This window comes from Leucoraja erinacea, chromosome 15 (genome assembly GCF_028641065.1).
Source record: "Leucoraja erinacea ecotype New England chromosome 15, Leri_hhj_1, whole genome shotgun sequence".
NCBI classification, from domain to species: domain Eukaryota; kingdom Metazoa; phylum Chordata; class Chondrichthyes; order Rajiformes; family Rajidae; genus Leucoraja; species Leucoraja erinaceus.
Genome location: NC_073391.1, coordinates 36,069,251 through 36,097,142, shown reverse-complemented (window position 1 = coordinate 36,097,142; position 27,892 = coordinate 36,069,251). Strand labels below are relative to the sequence as shown.

The window sequence follows — 27,892 nt, the reverse complement described above, 5'->3', positions numbered from 1 at the left end:
CTAAAACAACAGAAGAAATTAAATTATTTCCAGTGGAAAATGGAGTATGTAAGGTCAGAAGTAGGCCTTCCAGCTTACTCTGCGGTTCAATAAGATCAACACTAATCCTCTAACTATGTTTCAGTTTAAATTAAGTTCTCAATTCCTTCAATTTCTAAAAACCCATCAGTGTCAGTCTTAAGAAATGTCCACAATCATTTGGATTAAACTAACTAAATATCTTTGGCCTACCCACATGCCTCAGTCTCCATTTTTCTACCTCACACAACCATTATGTGTTACACACCTTCTATTCACAAGGCATGGACACTTCTGCAAACTTGTATCTCAAATAGCTAGACTTGTTCATTTTCTGAAACCAAAGATTATCTGCAATCCTGCACCTCAAAGATCATTACATTAAAAAGAGTACAATCAACATTCCATACCTGTTGGCGTTTCTGAGTCAGGAAGTCTAATTTGGTTAAGTCCTGCGCAAACGTTCGGTACGCGTTGTTCAGGTCATCTTCATTTGACACCTTTGTCAACAATGCAAATGAATTCTGGACCTGCCAAGAATGTGACAATTGTCTTTGCTCATATTAAAACTGGATAAACAATGTAAGCTAAAAGCAATTGGATTTTTGACCATTTACTTACAGCCGTGAGGTGCTGCAGGAGATGCACAACATCAAGAATGTCTGCCAGAATCAGAAGTCGGGTCACTGCAGCAAGGAGACCTCGCGCGGCATCAACCATGCCTTCTCGCTTTGCTAAGGCACAGGGGTTATCTGTGAATTCTTTTGACGTAACTCTCATCGTTTCACCTAAAAAAGTCAAATAGTTCATTAACCAGCTCTATAGGCACACACAAACCAGAATGTTATCGCGACTCTGGATTAGTTCCTGTGGTCTAGAGGGAAGCCAATGTAAGCTAAACTCCACTTTTTAAGAAAGGAGGGAGAGAGGAAACGGGGAATTACAGACCGGTTAGCATTACATCGGTAGTGGGGAAGATGCTGGAGTCGATTGTTAAAGATGTTATAGCAGCGCATTTGGAAAACTGACAGGATCGGTCAAAGTCAGCATGGATTTATGAAGGGGTGATCATGCTTGACTAATCTTCAGGAATTTTTTGAGGATGTAACAAGTAGAATGGACAAGGGAGTCCCAGTGGATGTGGCGTATCTGGATTTTCAAAAAGCCTTTGACAAGATCCAAATAATTCACGGCTATCCCCTGTGCCCACACAAGAGATTAGTGTGCAAATTAGAGCACATGGTATTGGGGGTAGGGTATTGACATGGATAGTGAACTGGTTGCCAGACAGGAAGCAAAGAGTAGGAATTAACGGGTCCTTTTCAGAATGGCAGGCAGTGATTAGTGGGGTACTGCAAGGCTCGGTGCTGGGATCCCAGTTATTTACAATATATATTAACAATGTAGACGAGGGAATTAAGTGCGACATCTCCAAGTTTGCGGATGACACAAAGCTGGGTGGCAGTGTGGGCTGCGATGAGGATGCTATGAGGCTGCAGGATGACTTGGATAGGTTGGGTGATGCATGGCAGATGCAGTGTAATGTGGATAAATGTGAGGTTATCCACTTTGGTGGCAAGAGTAGGAAGGCAGATTATTATCTGAATAGTGTCAGATTAGGAAAATCTGTACGAGCTGGCAAGCATCGACGAACCATCTCGAAGATGTGATCGGGCAGCTGCAGTAGATGCGGACATAGACCCCCGCCACCCCTTGCACAATCACCAACATGCCAAGAAACGCCTGAAGAATCGGAACAGCTTCATGGAACTAGAGCCAACAGTAGCAGGCACCACAACAGATGGCACCAGGACATCACCTGCCTTATACTACCTGGAGAGCCCTAAACCACCTTTGCATTGGAGTGGGATGTTGCGGACTCAACCTGAAGAAGTGGGGCCTCTCAAACTCTGACAAGTGCAACTATGGAGAGATACAGACAGTGGCCCACCTATTGACTTGCAGCGGAGAGGCATGCACTGCGGACGATCTCCACAGAGGGACAGATGTAGCACTGACTGTGGCAAAGCGATGGCAGAATGTCGTCTGACACACAAGCGAACGAAAAGGAAAAGGGAAGGTGCAACGAGACCTGGATGTGCTTGTACATCAGTCACTGAAAGTAAGCATGCAGGTACAGCAGGCAGTGAAGAAAGTTATTGGCACGTTGGCCTTCATTGCAAGAGGATTTGAGTTTAGGAGCAAGGAGGTCTTACTGCAGTTGTACAGGGCCCTGGTGAGATCGCACCTGGAGTATTGTGTGTAATTCTGGTCTCCTAATTTGAGGAAGGCATTCTTGCTATTGAGGGAGTGCAGCGGAGGTTCACCAGGTTAATTCCTGAGATGGCGGGACTGACATATGATGAAAGAATGGGTCGAATGGGCTTGTAGTCACTGGAATTTAGAAGGATGAGAGGAGATCTTATAGAAACATATAAAATTCTTAAGTGATTGGACAGGCTAGTGGCAGGAAAAATGTTCCCGATGTTGGGGAGGGGTCCAGAACCAGGGGGTCACAGTTTAAGAATAAGGGGTAGGCCATTTAGGACTGAGATGAGGAAAATATTTTCACCTGGAAAGTTGTGAATCTGTGGAATTCTCTGTCACAGAAGACTGTGGAGGCCAATTCACTGGATGCTTTCAAAAGAGAGTTAGATATAGCTCGTAGTGCTAAAGGAATCAAGGGATATGGTGGGGGAAAGCAGGAGCGGGGTACTGATTTTAGATAATCAGCCATGATTATATTGAATGGCGATGCTGGCGTACTCAGCCCCCTGTCCGCCCTTATTTTTCTGTGTTCTATATTTCTAAACAATAACTAACCAACTTAATCAGGGTTTGAATAAAAGGGCAGAATTATTTCAGGCATCATAAATAGCAGCATCTTCAGATAAGTGCTCTGATTTGGCTTTTATAGTATGCTAATAGATGGCATCAATCTAGTCCGCAAGGGTAGGAAAATTAAGAGACGTTGCTGTTTGATAACATAAAGTATCTTCAATAAACACCATGAAGGACTAGGATGAGAGTCAGATGTGATGGAATAGCAATACAATTTTACTTCGGAGTCACGTGAGTGACTACGTGAAGAACCCACCCAGCGCGCAGGCGCGGCATTACGTCAGCAGTGCAACAGCGGCAGCAGCTGGAGCCAGGCTCTCCAGCTGCAGCATAAAGACGAGACCTCAGGTAAGTGCCTTTTTTGTTACAGAGTCGCGCTAGAGAGAATAATGGCCTCTCGCAAGCGACCAGCCAGGAGGACTGCCTGCCCTACTCCACCCGAGGACGGGTCCATAGCGGGACGGCAGCCTCTCGCAGCGGAGGAGCTTTTTCAACGCTCCCGCTCACCCGACACCGAGCCGCCCCCAGTGCTGCAGATCTCAACGCCCCGCACAGGGAGGAAGGCGACACAGAAAACCGACCGGCCGGTGTCCTCCGATGATTCGGAGGAACGGGAACACTCTCCCCCACCGAAAAGGGGAGACGCTCGGATAAGCTGCATGAGGCAGCTCCTCGAGCGTATGATTAATGAGGAGATGCGGCATCTCCCAGGAGGACGGGCTTTGGCCTCCTCCTCTCCACCCCCTTCTGTACCCTCTATATTCGAGGGCAGTAAGGGAGGCCAGGACTGGGCTGGCCTATCCCAAGGGCAGGCGGAGGATATCGTCAGCATGCCGGGCGTGCCGGAAGAAGAGCTACTGGGTGTAGTGGGCCGATATGCGGCACCACCAACAACTGGGATGGTGTTGCCACCCAGAATGGCGGCAACTATAAACAGGCTGTCCAACAACCCGCTGCAGGACAAGGCTGTCCAGCAGGCCCTTGACAACTACATCGCGCGCCGAAAAATTGCGAGGCGCTGAGGGTCAAGACGGTAAATGGGCAGATCTGGAACCAGCTGGGGCAGCACATAAGGGCTCAGGAGGTCAAAAATGCAGCGAGTCCTGAAGCTCCACTCAGCAGCCGTCACCGCCTTTGCTCGGTCCGTTGGGGATGAAGACTTGACCATACCCCAGCAGGATGCCCTCGCACTGATGTGCAGCACCACGTATCAGCTAAACAACCTACGGCGGAACAACATCAGGCCTGCCCTCAACCCAACATATGCCGGCCTCTGTAAAGCTCCAGCGCCCGAACGACAGGCGCTGCTATTTGGTGCGGATCTGGCCAAAAGGCTCAAGGAGTTGGAAGAGGCGGCAAAACCAGTAGGCCTCATGAGGGCAGGGCCAGGACCGAGCAGGGCGAAGACACCCAGTTGGCCGCACGCCTCGGCAGCCACCAGCAGATACCGAGCTGGTGAAAGCCTGGTGACCGCCTCCCACTACCCCCAGTGCTCTTTTTTAGAGCGGGGCCCAGGGCGGAGCCGTGGGAAGATGCGCCGCCCCACCGCAGCACCAACACGGACAACCTTGGGCCAGACCCACCGGAAACGACCCCACAAGTGAACATGGAGGTAGGTGGGTCTGGTTCCTGTCAACATACACAGACAAAGGGTGTAGTATTAACAGGGGGACGTTTGAGGTTCTTCAAGCATGTTTGGTGCTCCCTTACTAACAATCAGTTTATACTCAACAGTATTAGTGGATACAAGATTGAATTCAAACCAGGCGTAGAACCGCCAGTTCAGCACATGCCCCAAAGGGTGTTCCTTCCCTCGGCAGTTGAGAAGGTAGAAGGACAAGCTGAACTTGATCGGCTCGTGGCTAAAGGCATCATAGAAATGACCACACACGAGCCGCAAGAATTTGTATCAAATATTTTTCTCAAAACCAAAAAAGATGGTGGATGTCGCATTATTATTGATCTGACATCACTCAATCAGTCTGTTGAGTATCAACATTTCAAAATGGAGACATTTGTCACTGCCAGACAACTGATCTCCAAGGGATACTACATGGCAAGCATAGATATCAAAGATGCTTACTATTTGGTACCCATTCATAAAGATTGGATTACTTAGGCTTCACTATTGACACGATTCACATGACTGTCACTCTGCCCAGAAACAAAACAGTTTCACTCATTGAAGCTTGTAGCCATTTAATTGCCACACCGCAACCTAGAATACGGCATGTAGCCAGAGTTATTGGCTCTATAGTAGCAGCATTTCCGGCTGCCCAACATGGGCCCTTGCATTATCAAAATTTACAAAGAGCAAGGACTCATGCATTACGCCTTCATAGGGGGCATTATGATCGCAAAATGGATTTACCCGCTGAAGCCAAATCAGAACTTCAGTGGTGGGTTGACAATATTTGGCACAGTCACAGTCCTATCACCGTAACCAATCCTAACATAACCATTGCAACGGATGCCAGTGCTTTAGGCTGGGGAGCTACTAACTCCAAAGACAGCACAGGTGGCAGATGGACTAACTCAGAGGCATCGCTACTACAATCACTGGGCATTAACTTTTTGGAAATGCTCGCCGCCTTTTATGGGCTAAAAGCATATGCATCTGGTATGCGGCACGTGCATGTTAGAATTATGATCGACAACACTACGGCAGTATCTTATATCCAGCACATGGGTGGCATTAAATCAGTATCATGCGACAAATTAACTGCTATAATCTGGCAATGGTGTGTCGAGAGACATATTTGGCTATCAGCTGCCTATTTACCAGGCAAGCTAAATTTAGTGGCGGACACCAGGTCACGAAAATTCAACGACAACATCGAATGGATGTTGGACCCCAAAATATTTGCTAAAATTATCCAGGCATATGGTACGCCAGATATAGATTTGTTTGCGTCTAGGTTAAATCACCAACTACCCATGTATGTGGCTTGGGAACCAGACCCAGAGGCAGCAGCGGTAGATGCCTTCACGCTGGACTGGGGAAATTTCTTTTTCTATGCTTTCCCTCCCTTCTGCCTCATCAGTCGGGTACTCCAGAAAATTCAGGCAGACTCAGCCTCTGGCATTCTGGTTGTGCCCGACTGGCCTACCCAACCATGGTTCCCAATGTTCCACGACATGGTGGTAGAGACACCAATGGTCCTTCAACACCACCCCCAATTATTGACTCACCCGGTAACTGGCATTAGCCATCCATGCCACCAAAAATTGAAACTCCTGGTTTCCAGATTTTGAACAGGCCTTACCGGGGATTGGGGTTATCAGACAGAACAATCACCACCATGTCGGCATCCCTGCGAGTTTCCACCAAGAAACAGTACCTGACCTTCATCAGGAAATGGGAACAGTACTGTCTGGACGCAGGGACATCCTACAAGACGACTTCGATCTCGGATGTGCTGGAGTTCCTGGCCCACCTGCACCATGATCTCAAGATGAGCTACAGTGCCATCAATACGGCTCGGAGCGCACTGTCCGCATACCTCATGCCGATAGAACAGCATAGTGTGGGATCCCACCCTCTAGTCATCAGACTCCTTAAGGGGATCTTTAATACCAAACCCCCTACACCTAGATACACTCACATGTGGGATGTGAGTGTAGTTCTCACACACCTTCGAGGTTGGCCTCCGGTGGGATCCCTGAGCCTGGAACAGGCCACTTACAAAACCCTCATGCTCATGGCGCTTGTCTCAGCTCAAAGGGTTCAGTCGCTCCATCAGCTAAATCTGAACTACATGGTGACCACCCCAGATACCATTACTTTCACCATGCCGGGGTTGGTAAAACAAAGTAGACCAGGTACATCAAACTCCCCGTTGATCTTCCGGGCTTACCCTCCAGAACCTAGGCTGTGTGTGGTGACCCACCTTCACCATTATCTAGACACTACCCAAACGCTAAGAGGGAGAGAGAAAGCCTTATGGGTTAGCCACAGAAAGCCTTTTGGACGGGTAACCAGCCAAACATTATCCAGATGGTTGAAACAGGTCCTCAGCATGGCAGGGATTAACACAAATGTTTTTAAATCCCATTCAACCAGGGCAGCGTCCACCTCAGCGGCGGATAGGATGCAGGTTCCCCTCGACCACATCCTCAGAGCAGCGGGATGGTCAAGGGAATCGACATTCCAACGATTTTACAACAAACCGCTGATGGAACAGGACGTCTTTGCGGATACCGTTTTAAAAACCGCAAAGTTATGATTTAAAGCCCATGGGAGCTATTTTGTTTTTTGTTATAGTTAATAAATATTTCTTTTATAACTAAACAAACTTGTTGGTCTCTAGCTACCACTTCCTCCCTCGATGATCTTTCGGCAGTGAGTGATATAACTGTTACACGGTTTGAAATCACAGACCTTTGAAGTCTTCACGTAGTCACTCACGTGACTCCGAAGTAAAATAGTAAGATTAAACGAGTACTTACCAGTACGAAGTTTGATCTGTATTTTATGAGGAGTTACGATGAGGGATTACGTGCCCTCCGCTCCCACCCTCATTATATAGATCAAATTCGGACTAATGTCTCGTTGGTCTTCACTATCTTTACTTCAACTAGTGTCTATCTGTGATTCCACACCGCTGCTTGGAAGTATGCCGCGCCTGCGCGCTGGGTGGGTTCTTCACGTAATCCCTCATCGTAACTCCTCATAAAATACAGATCAAACTTCGTACTGGTAAGTACTCGTTTAATCTTACTATTATAAAGACATACTTAATCCCATCATCCGCTCCAAGCTGGTTACCAAGCTCTCAGATATGGATCTCTGCGCATCCCTCTGCAATTGGATCCGCAACTTCCTCATCCACAGACCACAGTCCATCCGTATTGGTGGAAATCCTCGATAACAATCAGCACGGGAGCACCTCAAGGCTGCGTACTCAGCCCCCTGCTGTACTCACACTATACTTTTCAGAATGGTAGGCAGTGGCGAGTGGAGTGCCGCAAGGCTCGGTGTTGGGGCCGTAACTGTTTACGATATACATTACTGATTTGGAAGTGGGAATTAGGAGCAACACTAGCAAGTCTACAGATGACACAAAGCTGGGTGGCAGTGTGAACTGTGAAGAGGATGTTAGGAGGTTGCAGGGTGACCTGGACAAGTTGAGTGAATGGGCAGATGCGTGGCTGATGCAGTATAATATAGATAAATGGGAGGTTATCCACTTTGGCAGTAAAAACAAGGGAGCAGATTATTATCTCAATGGGGTTAGGTTAGGTAAGGGGGAGGCGCAGTGAAACCTGGGTGTCCTTGTACACCAGTCACTGAATGTTGGCGTGCAGGTACAGCAGGCAGTGAAGAGAGCTAATGGAATGTTGGCCTTCATAACAAGAGGATTTCAGTATAGGTTCTTCTGCAGTTGTATAGGGCTCTGGTAAGACCACATCTGGAGTATTGTGTAGTTTTGGTCTCCTAATTTGAGGAAGGACATCCTTGTGATTGAGGCAGTGCAGCGTAGATTCACGAGATTGATCCCTGGGATGGCGGGACTGTCATACGAGGAAAGATTGAAAAGACTAGGCTTGTATTCACTGGAGTTTAGAAGGATGAGGGAAACTTGACAAGCTAGATGCAGGAAAAATGTTCCCTATGTTGGGCGAGTCCAGAACCAGGGGCCATAGTCTTAGAATAAAGGGGAGGCCATTTAAACATAGAGACATAGAAACATAGAAAATAGGTGCAGGAGTAGGCCATTCGGCCCTTCGAGCCTGCACCGCCATTCAATATGATCACGGCTGATCATCCAACTCAGTATCCCATACTTGCCCTCTCCATACCCCCTGATCCCTTTAGCCACAAGGGCCACATCTAACTCCCTCTTAAATATAGTCAATGAACTGGCCTCAACTACCTTCTGTGGCAGAGAATTTCACAGATTCACCACTCACTGTGTAAAAAATGATTTTCTCATCTAAAAGACTTCCCTCTTATCCTTAAACTGTGACCCCTTGTTCTGGACTTCCCCAACATCAGGAATAATCTTCCTGCATCTAGCCTGTCCAAACCCTTGAGAATTTTGTAAGTTTCTATAAGATCCCCCCTCAATCTTCTAAATTCTAACGAGTACAAGCCGAGTCTATCCAGTCTTTATTCATATGAAAGTCCTGCCATCCCAGGACTCAGTCTGGTGAACCTTCTCTGTACTCCCTCTATGGCAAGAATGTCTTTCCTCAGATTAGGAGACCAAAACTGTACGCAATACTCCAGGTGTGGTCTCACCAAGACCCTGTACAACTGCAGTAGAACCTCCCTACTCTTATACTCAAATCCTTTTACTATGAATGCTAACATACCATTCGCTTTCTTCACTGCCTGCTGCACCTGCATGCCTAATTTCAATGACTGGTGTACCATGACACCCAGGTCTCCTTGCACCTCCTCTTTTCCTAATCGGCCACCATTCAGATAATAAATTAAGAAAAAACTTTTTCACCCAAAGAGTTTGAATTTGTGGAATTCCCTGCCACAGAGAGCAGTGGAGGCCAAATCACTGGATGGGTTCAAGAGAGAGTTAGATAGAGCTCTAGGGGCTAGTGGAATCAAGGGATATGGGGAGAAGGCAGGCACGGGTTATTGATTGGGGACGATCAGCCATGATCACAATGAATGGCGGCGCTGGCTCGAAAGGCCAAATGGCCTCCTCCTGTACCTATTTTCTATGTTTCTATACTCATGACTGTGTAGCTGGACATTGTGCGAATTCAATCATCAAGTTCGCCAACGACACCACTGTTGTGGGACTAATCACTGATGGTGACAAGTCAGAGTATAGAAGTGAGATCGACCGATTGACCAAATGGTGCCAGTACAATAACCTGGCTCTCAACACCAGCAAAACCAAGGAACTGATTATGGACTTTGGAAGGGGTAGGATAGAGACACACTATCCCGTTCATATCAACAGGATGGTGGAAAGGGTCAAGAACTTCAAATTCCTGGGCATGCATATTTCCCAAGATCTTTCCTGGTCCCTGCAAACTGATGCAATTATAAAGAAAGCACATCAGCGCCTCTACTTCCTGAGAAGATTACAGAGTCGATATGTCAAAGAGGACTCTCTCGAACCTCTACAGGTGCACAGTAGAGAGCATGCTCATTGGTTGCATCGTGGCTTGGTTCGGCATCTCGTGCTTCCAGGAGCGGAAAAGAACGCAAAAAGTTGTGACCACTGCCCAGTCCATCATCAGCTCTGACCTCCCCAACATCAAAGGGATCTATCGCAGTCACTGCCTCAAAAAGGATGCCAAAATCATCAAGGACCCACACCATCCTGGCCACACACTCAGCTCTCCGCTGCCATCAGGTAGAAGGTACAGGAGCCTGAAATCTGGTACATCCAGGTTCAGGATCAGCTTCTTCCCCAGAGCCATCAGGCTATTAAACTCGCTATCAAACAAACTCTGAATCATAACAGCCTATTGCACTTTATCTGTTTAATTATGTGTATATATATATATATATATATGTATGTATGTATATATGTATATATATATATATATATATATACATATATATACATATATATATATATATATATATATATATATATGTGTGTATATATATATATATATATATATATATATATATATATATATATATATATATATATATATATATAATGCTATATAGACACACTGAACTGTTCTGTATTTATGCTTACAATATTCTGTTGTGCTGCAGCAAGCAAGAAATTAATTCTTGTTCATTGTCCTATCTGGGACTCATGACAATAAACTCTCTTGACTTGACTAATAGGCATATATAGTTGATTTAAACTGTAATAATTTTTTGAAGGAATGATTTATGCTTCCATGATTGCTAAATTAAAAAAAAATGTTGCTTGCTTGTTATCTTTTGATTCCGTTTCATTCTATTGACCATCAGTAATGTTCCTTGTCAGATTGTTGCTTAGCCATCAACTTTTCATGCAATAGATATTAAACTATTAAGTCAGCTATACTGTAATGACTGTTGCAGTAAGTTGTTTTCCCAGCCTACGATCATTAGAGCCATCTTTAGAACCTTGCCAACTCAAGCAGAGTATACCGATGATGAATGAGGCTGGGACCACTACACAGAACAACAGAACAGTACACAGAAACAAAAGAGAAAAACGGTTCAGGAAAACAAAAGCAGAGGTGGATAGAGAAGAGGTTAGTATAGGACAGGGGAGTAGATGGGGAATGCAAAAGGAGGAATGAGAAGAGAGGAGGAAAGAAGAAATGAATAACAGGAGGAGAAAAGGGGAGAAAGGTTAGATGCAGCGGAACAAACCAAAGGAAAAGAGAATGCAGAATGAGGAGGATGGGTGATGACAGAGATGAGGAGAAGGAGAGTAAAGAAGAAAATCAGGAGAGGAAGGAAAAAAATAAAACAAGCTGAGAAAAATAGAGTATTGATCATGGGCTAAAGTTCATTTTCCTGCCTGTCCCTAAAGTCTTTGATGTTCTCGAAACTATAAGAATCAGCTGGTGATGCCTTGACAGAGCTGGTCTATTATTACAGAGCTAGTCTATTATTACAGAATGACTAGAAGTTGAACACAGACTTGTAGTGGAACACAATGATTTTCTTTATACTACGATGCTTGAGATTGCTAGTTATGTAATTATTTAGAGCCCTTAACTAGACATAAGATCATAACTGATAGGAACAGAGTTAGACCTTTCGGCCCATCAAGTTTACTCCGCCATTCAATCATGGTTGATCTATCTCCTCCTCCTAACATTCTCCTGCCTTCTCCTCATAACCTCCGACACATGTACTAATTAAGAATCTATCTATCTCTGCCTTAAAAATATCCACGGACTTGGATATTTCACAGATTCCTGACTAATCTCTGACTAAAGAAATTCCTCCTCATCACCTTCCTGAAGGAACGTCCATTAATTCTGAGGCTATAATCTCTAGTCCTGGACTCTTCCACTAGTGGAAATGTTCTCTCCACATACATTCTATCCAAGCCTTTTAGTAATGTACAGAATAGTTCATTCTATATACCCACCACACTCTGTACACAAGTTGCCCCTCAGAATCCTAATAAATCCTCTCTCATCTTAAACCTATGACCTCTGGTTCATGATTCCCCTACTCAGGGTAAAAGGCTCTGCCCAAACTATTCCCATCATGATCATGGGGGTATGCAAGATCATATAATCTATAAGATCATCCTTCATCTTCCTGCACTCCAAGGAATAAAGTCCTCACCTGCCTAACCTATCCCTATGGCTCAAGCTCACAAGTCCTGGCAAACGTACTCTTAAATCTTTTCTGCACTCTTTCCAGCTTTACTATAGTAGGGTGACCAAATGTATGCGATACTCAGAATGTGGCCTCACCAATGTCTTGTTCAACTGGGGCGGCACGGTGGCATAGCGGTAGAATTGCTGCCTTGCACTGTCAGAGACCCAAGGTCGATCCTGACCACAGTTACTGTCTGTACAGAGTTTGTATGTTCACTCGTGACCAATGTGGGTTTTCTCTAGTTGCCACGGTTTCCTCCACACTCCAAAGACGTGCAGGTTTGTAGGTAATTTGGCTTCAGTAAAATTGTAACTTGTACCTATCGTGTGTAGGATAGTGTTAGTGTGCGCGTATCGCTGGTCGGCGCAGACTGAGTGGGCCGAAGAGCTTGTTTCCTTGCTGTATCTCTAAACTAAAACTAAACTGTAACATAACATCCCAGCTTCTAGACTCAACACTGTGCCTGTTGAAGGTCAATGTGCCAAATGCATGTATATTTGTGACGTGACTTTCAAGAAACTATGTACCTGCACTCCTCAATCCCTCTGCTCTACAATGCTCCCCAGAGCCCTGCCATTCACTGTGAAGACTCTGCCCCGATTTAAGTTGCCAAAATCCAACGCCTCACCATTATATGCATTAAACTCCATTAGCCAATCCTCAGGCCATTTGCCCAACTGATTACGATCCTGCTGTGATTTTTGATAACCATCTTCACAATCTACAACACCACCCCCTTTAGTGTCATCTGTAAACTTGCTCAGGTTGAACTCCATCTGCCATTTGACCACCCATTTCTGTAGCTGATCTGTGATAACCTTCCTCGCAGTCCACGACCCAGGCAATCTTGATGTCATCAGTAAGCTTACTAACCAAGGATTATTTTGCCTATGTACTTGTTCTCCAATCTTACCTAATCACTTAATGACCAGGTAACCATGCTCACCCTGTTTTTATTCTATCAGATAAATCGTCCCTCTCCTACCTTCTCTGCAGCTCAGCAAGTTTCTTTCCTGTCTTTCCCAGTTCTGAGAAAGGGTCTTCGACCTGAAACATTGTCCGTTTCTCTTCCCACAGATGTGGCCTTCACAACTGAATATTTACAGCTCTTTTAAAAAAAAAATTTTAGACTTACAGAATCAGCAGGGTGTTTTCATTTTAATTAGATCTAATACAGCCTATTCCCCTGTCAGTCCCTTAATGTATCTAACGAGAAATCCAATTTATATACATTCCAGGAATTCATGCTCCACATTATTGGTGGTAATTTGATTTGCCCAGTTTATATATATTTTTAAGCTGACTCTTGTTACTGTATTACCCTCGCAACATTGACTTTGAATTTTCAACATCACCACTATTACAGGGGCTACACAAAATTGCTGGAGAAACTCAGCGGGTGCAGCAGCATCTATGGAGTGAAGGAAATAGGCGACGTTTCGGGCCGAAACCCTTCTTCAGACTGAGACTGAAGAAGGGTTTCGGCCCAAAACGTCGCCTATTTCCTTTGCTCCATAGATGCTGCTGCACCCGCTGAGTTTCTCCAGCAATTTTGTGTACCCTGAACACTATTACAGGGGCTCCCTGGATGATAAAACACCTAATGGAAGGGAATCCAGCTTTGGACAAATTACTCCAATACATGTTTTAAACATTTTTCAAGCTGGTAATACAGATAATAAAATGTTTTGTGGTATTTATCACGACTGAATACTGTAAATATTCCATTAACTTTATTATGGGTAGTGTTAGGGTTGTTATTCAATTACATGAAAACAATATAGCAAGTGATTGTAGACCGATATTATGGATAGCTGTAGAAAACAGACATTTCTGACTTGCAGAGACACTGCCTTACAAATAGTTCCCCGGAAGGGAACCATATAGAAGGCCATACAAGGCATTGGGCAAAGCTCGACCTATAGGCTCCCAAGTTGTCAATAGGAATTCGAGGAACAAATATGCTGGGAGATTGCAGACAGCTGCAAGATAAATAGGTTTGTGGTTGTGGGGGTTTAGACTGCCGTAGTGCCAAGGGATTAGATAGGGTGAAATTTGTCTAGTGTGTTCAGGAAAGTTCCTTAGGCAATATGTAGAGGGCTCTATAAGGGAGAGGGCAAAGCTTGACCTACTCTTCGTGAATTGGGCTAGGTAAGCGAGTGAAGTGTCAGTGGGCGAGCCTTTTGGGACAGTTCTATTAGCTTTAAAATAGTTATGGATAAAGACAGGGCAGGCCAACTAGTTAAAATTCCAAATTGGAGCAAGGTCAACTTTGATGGAACTAGACAAGAACTTGCTCAAGTTGACAGGGGTAGCTTGATTTTTAGTAAAGGAGCGTCCAGAAAGTTGGATGATTTTAAAAGTGTGATGACGAGTTCAAGATATAAATATTGCTGTTAACGAGAAGAGGGGAAGAGAGGGGGGCATGGATCGGGTACGGGCAGCTGAGATCAACTGTATCCATGGAGGAGTATAGGGGATTGTGGAAATTGGAGGTGAAAAAGGACATAGAAGATAGCTCCAGCGGATAGGAATAAGAAGAATCCAAAGAGATTTTACAGTAAGGGAAAAGGGTAACTAGAGATAAAATAAAGTGGATAGCAAAGGTTTAGAGGAATATGCATTAAGGAGGCTGGTTGATCAATTCCCATGGAATTAGAAAAGCTAACATAACAGTTTTATTTATTGGCAGGAAAATTAAGGCATTTATGCTTCACATAAAGAGTATTGCTGAGAGAATGATCAGCTTGGTTTCCATATTTAATGAAGAACATTTAGTTTAGTTTAGAGGTACAGCTTGGAAACAGGCCCTTTGGCCTACTAAGCCCACGCCGACCATCGATCACCCATACACTAGTTCTATGTTATCCCAGTTTTGCATCCTACACACTAGGGGCAATTTACAAAAGTTAATTAACATACAAACCGGCATGTTTTTGGAATGTGGGAGGAAACCCAATCACCCAGTGTAAACCCACAGGGCGAATGTGCAAACTCCGCACAGGCTGCACTCACAGCCAGAATTGAACCCGGGTCTCTGGAGTTACGAGGCAGAAGCTCTACCGCCGTACCATTGTGCAGCCTGTGCCCAATTATTACACCAACATCTAGAATGTTTGGATTGCCCAAATGAAGAAATAATGGACAGGCAGAGCTTGAATCCACTGGAGCTTAGAATGGGGACTTGATTGAAGCATAAGATACTGTGGGTTTGCGACAGAAAGGGAGTGAAATGTAGAATTGAGGTTACAATCAGGTCAGCCATAATCTTGTGTAGGAAGGAACTGCAGATGCTTGTTTAAACCAAAGACAGACACAAAATGCTGGAGTAACTTAGCAGGACAGGCAGCATCTCTGGAGAAAAAGAAAGGGTGGCATTTCGGGACAAGACCATTCTTCAGACTTCAGATATGAAGAAGGGTCTTGACCCGAAACATCACCCATTTCTCTCCCGAGATGCTGCGCGTCCCGCTGAGTTACGCCAGCATTTTGTGTCTATCTTCAGCCATAATCTTATTGTGGAATAGTGTGATGATAGTGGAATATTTGTGGAGAGATCGAGTGGCCTACATACATCTGGTCCTGATTTATATGGCTCAAATTTCTGGATCTCAGATGACCTGTACTGGGACTAGTACATAGAAGTAATCATAAAGAAGGTTTGCCAGCATCCTTAATGTCATAGTTTGAAGAGATTTAGCATCTCACTGAAAACTCAAACAAACTTCTGCAAATGCACTGGAATAAGTATCCTGACTGGTTGCATCATTGGTCTGGTATGGCAATTCTAATGCAAAGGGCTACAGAGACTGTTAAATGCAGCCTGGTCCATCATGAGCACACCCCTTCCCACCACCAAAATCACCTCATAGAGTCGTACAGCATGGACACAGGTCCTTCGGCACAACTTGTCCCACACTGATCAATATGCCCTATCCACACTAGTCCCACCTGACTGCGATTGGCAGTTATACGCGTTGCTGCCTCGGGAAGGCAGCATCAAACATCAAGGATCCTCACCACACTGGCCCATGCCACCATCGAGGTACAGAGGTCTGAAGTTCCACACCCTCAGACTCAGGAACATTTACCTTTCTGCAACCAACAGGTTCTTTAACTGATTTCCATAAGCTTAAACCTCCCTCAGCCAAGGAACATTGCTGACTGTCTTTTGGACGATCACGGATTTGTTATTTAACTGCGTTGTTTTTTTGCATTCTTTTTCTTTTCACCGAGTTGTAAAATTTGTGTGTAAATTATGTATAATTTATGTTTTTGTGCATTGACCGAGCTCATTTGTCTGTGGTGATGCTGTATGCAAGATTTTATTTATACCTGTACGTCTCCGTGCTTGTGCATATGGCAATAAACTCAACTTGACGATATATTTGTTCTTATAAAAACTAATATTTTCCAATGTCCGATATCTTATCCCCACTCATGTTCGATACCCATGTCCCCTATCCTGATGTCATATCTATAATCAATCAACGCCACAACCACCCTACATTGCAACAGCTCTCTTGATCAATAAAAGTGATCTCTTCATTGATCAGATTCACTTCTCACATCATATCAACCAATCCTCACAATCAAGGTGCAGTCGATGAATGAATAAAAATCAAAACTCCTCCTGTTTAATTCAGCGCAGCTTGCACTAATATTCCAGGAATCCCAGGTTAAACAGCCTTGTGCAAACTAGCTATAAATCACTCAGCATATTTTATAATTCTGTTGAATTCTCCTTTCCATTTGATGGGTCATAACACACAAGTAAACATATTGCACATATCTGTTGTGCAATGGCCATAAAATTCACTGTAAATAGACACAAAATGCTGGTGTAACTCAGCGGGTCCGACAGCATCTCAGGAGAAAAGGAATAGGTGGCGTTTCGGGTCGAGACCTTTCTTCAGACCGACTCCAGCTCTTTGTGTTCCTTTTCTCCAGAGATGCTGTCTGATCCGCAGTGTTATTCCAGCGTTTTGTGTCTATCCGATTTAAACCAGCATCTGGAGTTCATTCCTACACACTGGAAAGTCTTGCTTTGAATGTGCATGTTAGAGCTCCATTAAGGTTTTTTTGGCACCACTGTGCCGCAAAATTCAGTAGTATTCAAAGCCCAAAGGATGATGACAACAGGCAAGGTGGGTGGATGAATGGTGGGGGCTTGGTAACCAGAGCAGGGCAGGATTGTCACCAGGTTGGAAAGTGATGTTTGTGAGAGATGCGGGGATGTTGGGCGATATTGAAGCCTCTTGAACTATCTGTCGCCAATTCCAAGCATCAACCACATGTAATGGCATCCCAGACTGCTTGACCTTATGTCAATGCAGGCTTCACATGTCTCATGAAACAATTTCCGACAAAGGACCTGAAACGTTTTGGTTTCTTCAGCCCAATGATGCTGCCTGCCCTTCTAAGCCTTCCCAGCATTTTCCAGTTTTGGTTCTCAATGAGTAAGGCCACAGTGGGCCACATGTGTGAATGAAAATCACGGTAGCAAGTTTCTACTGCAGCCGAAAATAGGTATTGCGGTGCATATCAGCGTTGTGCCGTGCAATAGAATTTCAAAGTTGGGTAACTTTAAGATCACTTGGAAAAGGCCAGATTCTATCTCAGCCCATTTAGGGAAAACTATCTGCTCCTTCTGAGGCACTCCACTTCAATGTGATTAGAGCGACCAGACCACTTACTGCATTCCAACCAAAGCTGAACACTACCCGCACTCCAATCTCCCACAAGCTGCCAGCAATGGCACCTATATTTAGAAGCTTTCGTGGGCTGCTCACATTTCATTCCTTCCTACAGAAAGACATTCATACTAATGTGCCAAGTTACTGCCATGAACAGCAAAGTGCTTGAGTTAAGAGTAACAAATGTAGACAGATCCTCAACATAATACAGAACTCAGACTGATGCCCCAGATAAAGGTCAAAATACTTGTCTGACTTTGTTTTAGTTTATTGTCCATAATATGAGTTTCACTGGTAACACCAACACTTGTCGGGTCTTCGCAATTGCCCTCGAGAAGATGGTGGTGAGCTGTCTTCTTGAACAACTGCAGACCAACTGGAGAATGCATTTCTACTGTTCCGTACACGGATAGTTTCAAGATTTGAAACTAGCAGTGAAAAATTAACAGATATGTATTTCCAAGTCAGGATGGTATACGAGTTGGAAGGGAACCTGCAATTGATGGTGTTCCTATACATCTGCCGGGGGTCATTTGAGGGGAAGGTACTGTTGTGAACAACAACAAGTGTTTACATTTTGGTGCAAGACCTAGCAAAGACCCCTTTTAGTTGCAGATGCAACTTTAATTATCGCCAGCTAATTTCAACTGGAACTCAACACCATCGGTTGCACCCTGTGAATATGTACCATGATACAAATAGTACATTTAGCACTGCCAATGGTAAAACCATAATAATGTCATATCATTGATTTGTGCATGCCCTTCACAATTGCAAAGGAGTGCAGAATAATTAATTAATTGAATTCAAGTACATTTTCTAGCAACATTCAATTTTTCCAGAATCCTTACACCTGGTTCCTCATACATTGCCTATTACATTTTGGCCAGTGGTCCATATGAGAAATGCATAAAGCAGCCTCATGAAGGTTAAAGTTATCAGAACAATTAAGTATATCACATTATAGAAACAAATACGTTATAAATCCACACACAATTCACACATTATTCCTCCTTTCATCAAAATTCTGTCGGGATTAAAGGGTTTCAGCTACAGGGAGGGGTTGGATAGACTTAGATTGTTTTCTCTGGAATGTAGGAGATTGAAGGGAAACTTGATGAAATCATATACAATTATGAGAGGCATAGATAGGGTAGACAGTCAGAACTTTTTTCCCCAGGGTGGAAATGGCCAACATGAGAGGGCATAAGAATGTGTGAGAGGGCAAGTTTTTTTTACACAGAAAGTAGTGGGGACCTTGAATGCATTGGCAGGGTTAATGCTGGAGGCAGATACGATAGTGGCATTTAAGAGGATCTTAGATAGGGACTTGCAAGGGCAGAGAATAGAGGGGTGTAGATTATGTACAGGTAGATAAGATCAGTTTAACTGGGCATCATGTTTGGCACAGTTTCTTGTACACAGTTTCAGGGACAGTTACCTCCCAGCTGTTATCAGGCATTTGAACCATCCTATCTACAATCTACCTCATTGGAAACCCTCGGACTATCTTTGATCAGATCTTTCTGGCTTTATCTTGCATTAAACGTTACTTCGCCCAATTTCCTTTATCGTGTATCTGTACACTGCGGATGGTTCAATTGTAATCATGTATTGTCTTTCCGCTGACTGGTAAGCACTTAACAAAAACTTTTCACTGTACCTTGGTATACGTGACAATAAACTAAACTATACTAAACTAAAACCAAACAAATATTGTAGGCCAAAGGGCCTATTCCGGTGTTGTACTGTTCTATGTTCTATATTCTAAGCTATAATTGATTGTCATCGAAAATACTTTATTCCAGCATGTGAGGTATGTTTAGATGAACATTACAAACAGCATTCTCACCTTCTCTACGTACATCCTGAACTGCTTCAGTAAGTTCCATCTTCAGATAAGTGGTGTCCTTGGCAATCTGATCCCCCTTTTCAATCAGGTTATTTGTGGCTTCCTCCACTGATGCCAGAAGTACACTAGCTCTCTTTGATCGTCCCTTTTTCTTCTTTGAAGGATCTCTGACGCAGTTAACTAAAGTTGTGACCTAGATTGTAAACAACAGATTGCATTTTCCATGTAGTAAAGTAGCGTACCGAGATACAGAAAAAACTCCAACAATCTGGCACACTCAGGACTCTGGATCTGCTCGATGAGCAGATTGTCTAGTCCGTTGCATATTGCAATGTTACTTCTATTAATACACCAAGCCACATTGAATTAATCTAGACTTAAATGTCATACTGTGGTATAATAATTTGCTTAAAGGATGCATGAGAACGGGGCCCTCATGTGTGAGAATGGTTCCCAGTGTGTTTAAGGGGTATGTGAGAACAGGCCATCAGTGTCCTCAAAGGAAGTATTGCAGTGGGGCTCAATGTGTACTGGTTAGATCATAGAACAGAAATAGTGCAGCACAAGAACAGGCCTTTCACCTACAATGTCTATGCCAAACAGGCCTTTCACCTACAATGATCATCACTTATCTACCTTTACATAACTCCTATCCCTCCATACACTGCACATACGAATTCTTAAATACGCAAACGTATCTGCTTCAACCTCCAACCCTGTCAGCACATTCCGGGCACTCACACCGTGTAAAAAACTTGCCCCACACAACAAATCTCCATGGCAATCCTCACCTCACTCTATCACAGGCATTCTTTTTATCCTACCCATCTCTTCACCTCTGCAACTGAAACATCACTTGTTTTCTCTATTTTCCAATTATGACAAAGGGTCTTTTCCTGGAATGTTAATTCTCATTTTCCTTACTTGGATGCTGCCTGACCTGCTGAGTGTTTCCATCATTTGGTATCAGTTCAGATTTCCAGCATCTGCAGTTTTATTTTATTTGTATGGCCTGCAACTGTTTATTGGTCCCTTCCTCCCTGATCAAACAACAGCACAATGTTCTCCAGTCATCTGGAGCTCTTCTTGGATCTGTCCCTCCAGCCTTTCCTTGTCCTAGAGCAACCACAGCTCCCCTTGGCCTGAAAAGCTTTTGTTGCATTTCTGTTGTTGGTCTGTTCCCTTCATCCTACTTATCTTGGAAAGCCTCCAGCAAAACATGCACGACTGATCTCCCCTTGCTCCTGGTTACCCCAGGAGGGTCTCAAATAAGGTGGGGAGTAGAAGTGGTGCAAATAATTGTGGAAAAAATGTTCATGGTATCTTGAGAGGGCAATCTAAAATTTCTGTTGGTGTATCAAAACCCTTTTCATACACACCACATCTCATTCTTTAACGAACCCGTGGGCTACGATCCCTATTTCTAGATCCAACCACTCGGAGAAACACCTCACATCATCCTCCCTGTCAAGTTCCCTCAGAATCTTCAATATTCACCACTCTAATAATTAGGTCCGATCCACACGATCTTTCACATCACAGAAATTAATGTAGTCATCTTCTGTGCATTCCTTCCAATGTAAGTATACCCTTATAGATGGAGATCAAAACCACACCATGCCTGTAGCTCAGTTTGTGCAGGTAATCTCTGATACTGCTAGTCATTAGGCTGGCTTCAAAGCCTTTTGAAAAGTCAACATCATTTGACCATTGTGCAACTTGGGGAATCTGGCATAGTTGTCTTTTGTGACTGGATGCTGAGTTAGCCAGTTATAGATCCATGTGAATATAAAATCATGCTATTCAGTGAAATCAGAGTAGCTGTATACTATTTCAGCGACTCTGCAGTTTGTCAGCATTTTGTAGGCACATGCTCCCTACAAACGTCCTGCAAAATAAACGTCCTGCAAAATATAATTGTTCAGCATTGCCAAGAGATTTGAAAACAAAGCATATAGATGTTTATAGATTGCTCCTTTTGTCTCCAGCTATGTTGACTAAAAACAACAAAATCTTTGATATTCCTTTTTCTTCTGCCCCATAATTCCATAGCCATGATCCAAAGAGATCATGTTGCGAGTAATATGGTGTGGGTTGGTGAGCAGGAAGAATGTTGTCTCAATGGTACTTTATTGTCACATATACACTGTGCAGTGAAATTGTCTTTGCATAATTCACGTGTGTATGAATTGCCATATTTTGGCACCATTTACGGGAAAGTCCAAAGTCCTGTCCGCGTGATCAGTGTTGTGGAGCAGCTCCCGATCCAGGTTAGCCCCAGGCCATGCTGGGCCTCCTCTGTCGCCCTCTCCTCACCAGACCGCCTCTGTGTCCCAGGGTAGCCGACCTTGAAGGCGCTGGAGGCAATACCCTAGTCCCTCTCCTAGGGGCCCCATTCCTCACATCCACCATCACCAGCGGCTCTCTCCTACTTGATTCTTCTGTCTTTGGAGCCGAGCTCGGCAGCTTCCGAGCTCCCCACAACAGGCAGAAGCCAGCTAGGTCCTTCCTTCTTTAGGGCAGCAAGCCGGTCCTACCACCTTCAGTAGCTATGGGCGATCTGCCAGGTCTTCCTTCAAGTCGGCCACTAGCACCCTTACGAACTGAAGGGTAGCCCTCGGTTTCTGTGGTTGATGGTGGGGATGCTTCCCGACAGTGTACAATTGCACAGAATTTTATCTTTGTGTGTAGGTGCATTTAGATTTATTCCAAAACTATCCCGGTAAGATCTTAACTGGTGCAGAGGGCCAAATAGCGCTCTGAGAAACAAGCCGAGCTCCATCAACAACTAAATTTTCAGCATAATTCTTCATGGAGTTTGCAGATTAATTTGAGTTAAGGTGAACAATTTCTTCATCCCAACAGACTCATTTCTCTTCAACCGAGTGATGAGTCTCAATTTCCTCGGTTCCCTCCTTTTATGTCTCCGTCATCTCAAAGAATACTAAGTTTAACATGATACCGAGTTTTTTTCATTCCGACCAGGAATCTTCATCTCTCCCAATTTCTGGCAGCATTGCAGGGTCTACCTGGCCACACATAGCTGCGGTTTCTTCCACCGCTCCTCGTCCATTGCTCCACCGCTGTAGGCCGTGTGCAGTCCACGTTATTTGGGGGGGGGGGGGGGGGGGGGGGGGGGGTGGGTGGTAGAGGGGTGATGGGAGGAGCAATGGGTTTATGGAGTTTTTGCCGAATGTCCCTGATTTATAAAAGTATAAAAGATCTTTATAGCAGAGCAGCCTACACGTGCTGATGGTTTGTTAGAAAATGCAAAGCCTAACCTGCAATATCAAAGGCTGAATCAATCTTTCCACTGTTAAGGTTTTGATCTGGAGGTCCTTTGTGTCCATTTTCAGTGGAACATTCAGGGCCACAGATGTCATTTTGCCTGCAAACAATAAAACAAAGCTTAGATTATATTACGGACCTTTAACTTTACAATTGGATCTTTGTGCTCACAAGTTAAATAAAATAATATAGTTTACTGAAATGAACACAGTTATAATAAAGTCACAAAAGTAAAAGGAAATCTGAGTGCTCAGCCATAGAACAAAATATAAATGCCAGTGGACAATGTTACAAGGCTGCACATTTGGCACCAGGAAAGAAATAACTTCCAACTATTTCTGAGTTTGCTTGGCTTCAAGTTGGTGGCTGAACCAAGTCTTAACTCTGCAGGTTTGATGCTAATGGAGGGAGTTCATATTCAGCACAAAATTCCACTTGTTGCCTTCTATCTTAGAGGACAATTTAATATATTTCTTCAACCCAAAATCTTCAGGTAGGGCTGCAAGGCTGTGGGGAGGTCATTTCAAGGTCAGCACGAACGCTGACATAATTATTGGAGTGGAATATTTCACATAACTTATTGTTATAAATTCCATGGCCTTTATGGCATTGACCCCCATATGACACAGATGTTTTTAGTATTTTAGAGATACAACATGAAACCAGGCCATTTGTCCCACCGAGTCCGTGCCGACCAACGATCACCTCGTACACTAGTTCTATCCTACACCCTAGGGACAATTTACAGAAGCTAATTAACCTACAAATCTATGTATTCAAGAAGGAACTGCAGATGCTGGAAAATCGAAGGTACACAAAAACGCTGGAGAAACTCAGCGGGTGCAGCAGCATCTATGGAGCGAAGGAAATAGGTGGAGGGCAGGGGGGGAATCACAGAGAGGGGGCAGGAGGGCAGGGGGGGGGGGGGAGAGGGGGCAGGAGAGCAGGGGGGGAAATCACAGAGAGGGGGCAACCTACAAATCTATATGTTTTTGGAATGTGGGAAGAAACCCGAGCACCCGGAAAAAACCCACGTGGTCACAGGTAGATAAACACAAAGTGATGGAGTAACTAAGCAGGTCAGGCAGCATCTCTGGAGAAAAAGGATGGGTGATGTTTTGGGTCAGAACCCTTCTTCAGACCCTGCGGTCACAGGGAGGATGTACAAACTCAGTACATATAACACTAGTAGTCAGGATAGAACCCGGGTCTCTGGAGCTGTAAAGCAGCAACTTCGCCGCTGACCCACTGTGCCACCTCCTAAGATGTTTGCACATATATTCCAGCCTCTGCTTATCCATACCAGCACTGTAAATATGGTTCTGTCAGAACACCATATACCAATATTATAATTCAGTGCCAGTACTGCGGGCGTGCATGATAGTCGCATGAGTATTTGTGCTTCACTTACGTGAGTACAGAAGTATGTGGTGTAATCAATAAAGCAAACATGTTCTTTTAGTGGCGTGTGTCAGCACTGTATCTGTATAGTTCTGTATATAAACAAAAGCCATGGTTGCAGAGTATGTGTGTTGGTAATGTTGATATGTGATTATCAGTACAGTAGATGCCGGTGTGTGTCCAGTAAGTATAGGCATGTTAGTAATATACCAATGTCAATACCCTAAATTCATCTGTCCAAAACGTACGTACTCTTGTGCCAGCACCGACTGTATCTCCGTGTTGTGTTTTTAGCAGTAGTATGATGCTCTACACGTATGGCTCATCTTCCTTGACAAACACGCCTTGTAAGCCGTTTCTTGGCTCTGTGAAGGTCAGCTAATTCATCTCTGCTGCCAATTTCCTAGCTCACTTTTTGCATTATCCTCATCCCCTCTGTGCTTCTTAACTAAATTAAGTAATGCCCCACCTTCAAAATCCTCGTCCTTGTTTCCAATCCCTCCATTCCCCATCAGCCTAAAAGATAATAAGCTCCTCCAATTCAGTCATTTGGAATAGTTTAGTTTAGAGATATAGCAGAAACAGACCCCTCGGCCCACCGAATCCGCACCGACCAGCAATCCACACACATTAACACCATCCTACACACACTAGGGACAATTTACACTTATACCAAGCCAATTAACCAAGAAACCTGTAAGGCAGCAACTCTACCACTGCGACACTGTGCCATCCCTTTCAGAATTCAATGGCTGCAGCATTAATATTCATGTATTCAACTGCCAAGATCTTCTCAGAAATGTTTTACCTCTCCTCACTTTTAAATGATGTTATAGTACCTGCCTCAACCACCTCTTCTGGCTGCACGTTCCATACACCCACTATCTATTCCCCTCTGTAAGATCATCTTTCAGCCTCATGTACTCCATGGAATAAAGTCTTAGCTTGCCCAACTTCTCCCTATAGCTCAAGCCCTCAGGTCCTCGCAATACCCTCGTAAATCTTCTCTGCATCCTTTCCAGTTTAATGGTCTCCTCCCTGTAGCAGGGTAACTAAAAACAGAATAATACTCTAAATACTCCAAATGTAATCTCACATTCGTATTGCACAATTGTAACATAACATCCATAAAGAAGGCATAAGGTATGCTTGCTCTCATAGGTTGAGATAAGGTTCAGGATGTCATGATGCAGCTTTATAGAACTTTGGTTAGGCCACATTTAGAATGTTGTGTGCAGTTCTGGTCACCCCATTACAGGAAGAATGTGGAGGCTTTGGAAAGGTGCAGAGAAGCTTTATCAGAATGTTGCTAGCATTAGAAGGTTCCAGGGAGAGGTTGGACGTAGGTGGATGCGGGGAGACATGATAGAAGTATATACAATTATTTGAGGCATAGATAGGCCAGTCAGAATTATTTTTCCAGGATGGAAAAATAAAATCCTAGAAGGTATAGCTTTAAACAGAGAGACAAAGTGTAAAGGAGATGTGCAGAGCAACTTTTTTTTTTTTAAAAGAGGGTGGTGAGTGCCTGGAACTTTCTGCCAGAGTTGGTGGTCGTGGCAGATATGACAGTGGCATTTAAGAGGCTTTTGGATAAGCATACGGATATGCAGGGAATGGAGGGATATCGATTTTGCACAGTTAGATAAGAATTGTTTTGTCACCATGTTCAGCACAGACATTGTTCTTATGCTATACTATTCTGTGTTCTATGTCCCGACTTCTATACTCAGTACCCTGGCTGATGAAGGCTAATGTACCAAAAGCCGTTACTTTCTAGGCTTTCTCTCTACCTGTGACACCACTTTTCAGGGAAGTGTGTAACTGTACGCTAAGATCCCTCTGCTCTACAATACCCCCAGGGGCTGATCATTCACTGTCACTGTTAAGTGGCACCTTTTTGTTTGATAATGTTCCAGTAAAGTGTCGGAGATTTTTTTACTATATGAAAGCTGCTACATAACTACACGTTGTCATGTTGGTGTTATGCATGGCTGCCTGTACAAGAAGTGTGCATCAGTGCTTGGAACAAGAGCATAAGAATGTGCATGACAGTACAATTATTGTAACTCTGACTACTGTAAGCCTGCCTGGGATATCATCAGAAGTGGGAAAGAATAAATACTGCCACTGTCAGTGCTGTGATTGCGTGGGTGGCATTGTATGTTCATGGCAGCTCGTAGCACCCTGACCAATTCCACAAGTGTCTCTGACAAAGGAAGAGTGGCATTGTGTATGTCTTAGGAGAGAGTGAGAGGCCGTGTTAGTCAGTGAGTGAGCGATTCTCAGTGTGTGTGTCTTATAAGGGAGAACGTAACGCACAGTGCTAGTCTGTTTGGCTGTGTGCCTATCATTAAAAATCATGTATTGATCATGGATTTTCTTGCCCCACGTCCCTATCGGAGGGAAAAACAATTCTGGTGCTTATTCTGAATGGCTTTTCACTGATGAGAACGGGACAAGTTACTGACATACCATTATCTTTACCACAAACTGCTGTGCATAACAGAAGGAAAACAAACTCACCACAATCGTTCGCTCAGACTTGTAGAGAAGACTGGAGTTGTAGTGTGCAGAAAGTTTCAGCTGTCAAGTCCAACGGTCCTGTCGACGAGCTTTAATCCACAGATGGAATAGCGGGCTATTCAAAGGACAGGAGGCATTGCTGAAACAACTGGGCAGAACGTAGCTGCTGCAGGGTCAACTGTAAAAGAAGGAGATGTAATCCGGAATGGGAGGATCAGTGATAAAGGAAGGACCTGTGACACAACAGGGTCAGCTGCAGCAGGAAGGGCTGCTGCAGAGCTATGCATAAACAGCTGTTCTAGGATCAGCTGGACATATGGGACAATTACTAACAAAGATGGTATCTGCTTACTCATGACCCCAGAGACAGCATTTGTGAGAGGCTGAGTAATTCTTAGGATGAGATGGAGGAGATGGAGTCCTGGAATTGGGTTAAGCTTCACCAAGGAGGAATCTAGAATTGCTTTTATTAAAGAGAGGTCTATGAGAAGGGGGGAGGGGGGGGGGGGGGGGGGGGGGGGGGGGGGGGGGGGGGTTGGAGAACAATGGAGGACTTGGCATGGGATAATTTGTAATTTAGTCGGCCCCCTTTATGTGGCGACTCTTTGCATACCTTGGATATGGTATGCAAAGCAAAGAATTTCAATGTGACTTGTCAAATGTGACAAAGTATTCATTCATTTATTCATTCTTTCATGTAGCCTTACATAATGGACAGTGCGGGTTTTGGGTTACAATGACAAGGAATTCAAGGTTACGGTACCTTGATTAAGAGGCTTTTGGGTTAGGTAACACTGAGGAGGGGTCTTGTAGTGTCAGGGTACATTACATAAGAGTCTTGAGTTCACGGTATATTAAATAATATTGGGGAGTTAGGTACATTGAGGAAAATTCAGATACATGGAGTTGAGGGTCTGCCATTTGAGCAGCATAGAGGAAAGCTCTGTGGTTAACCTACATTGAGAAGAGCTTCAGGATTTCAGGTGCAGTTGAGAGAGAACC

General features: G+C 44.2%; 1 protein-coding gene across 1 annotated transcript in view; it reads right to left on the bottom strand.

The window, feature by feature from the left end:
- Window positions 1-27,076, bottom strand: part of LOC129704214 (catenin alpha-3-like) — a 959,161-nt gene extending 932,085 nt beyond the window's left edge. Inside the window, exons 1-5 of the mRNA XM_055647177.1 lie at window positions 26,891-27,076; window positions 22,957-23,063; window positions 19,676-19,868; window positions 640-806; window positions 429-548 (exon numbers count right to left, since the gene is read on the bottom strand). Of these exons, the coding sequence (XP_055503152.1) occupies window positions 429-548; window positions 640-806; window positions 19,676-19,868; window positions 22,957-23,058 (582 nt within the window). The 5' untranslated portion in view covers window positions 23,059-23,063; window positions 26,891-27,076. The remainder of the gene's footprint in view (window positions 1-428; window positions 549-639; window positions 807-19,675; window positions 19,869-22,956; window positions 23,064-26,890) is intronic.
- Between the last annotated feature and the right edge of the window lie 816 nt (window positions 27,077-27,892).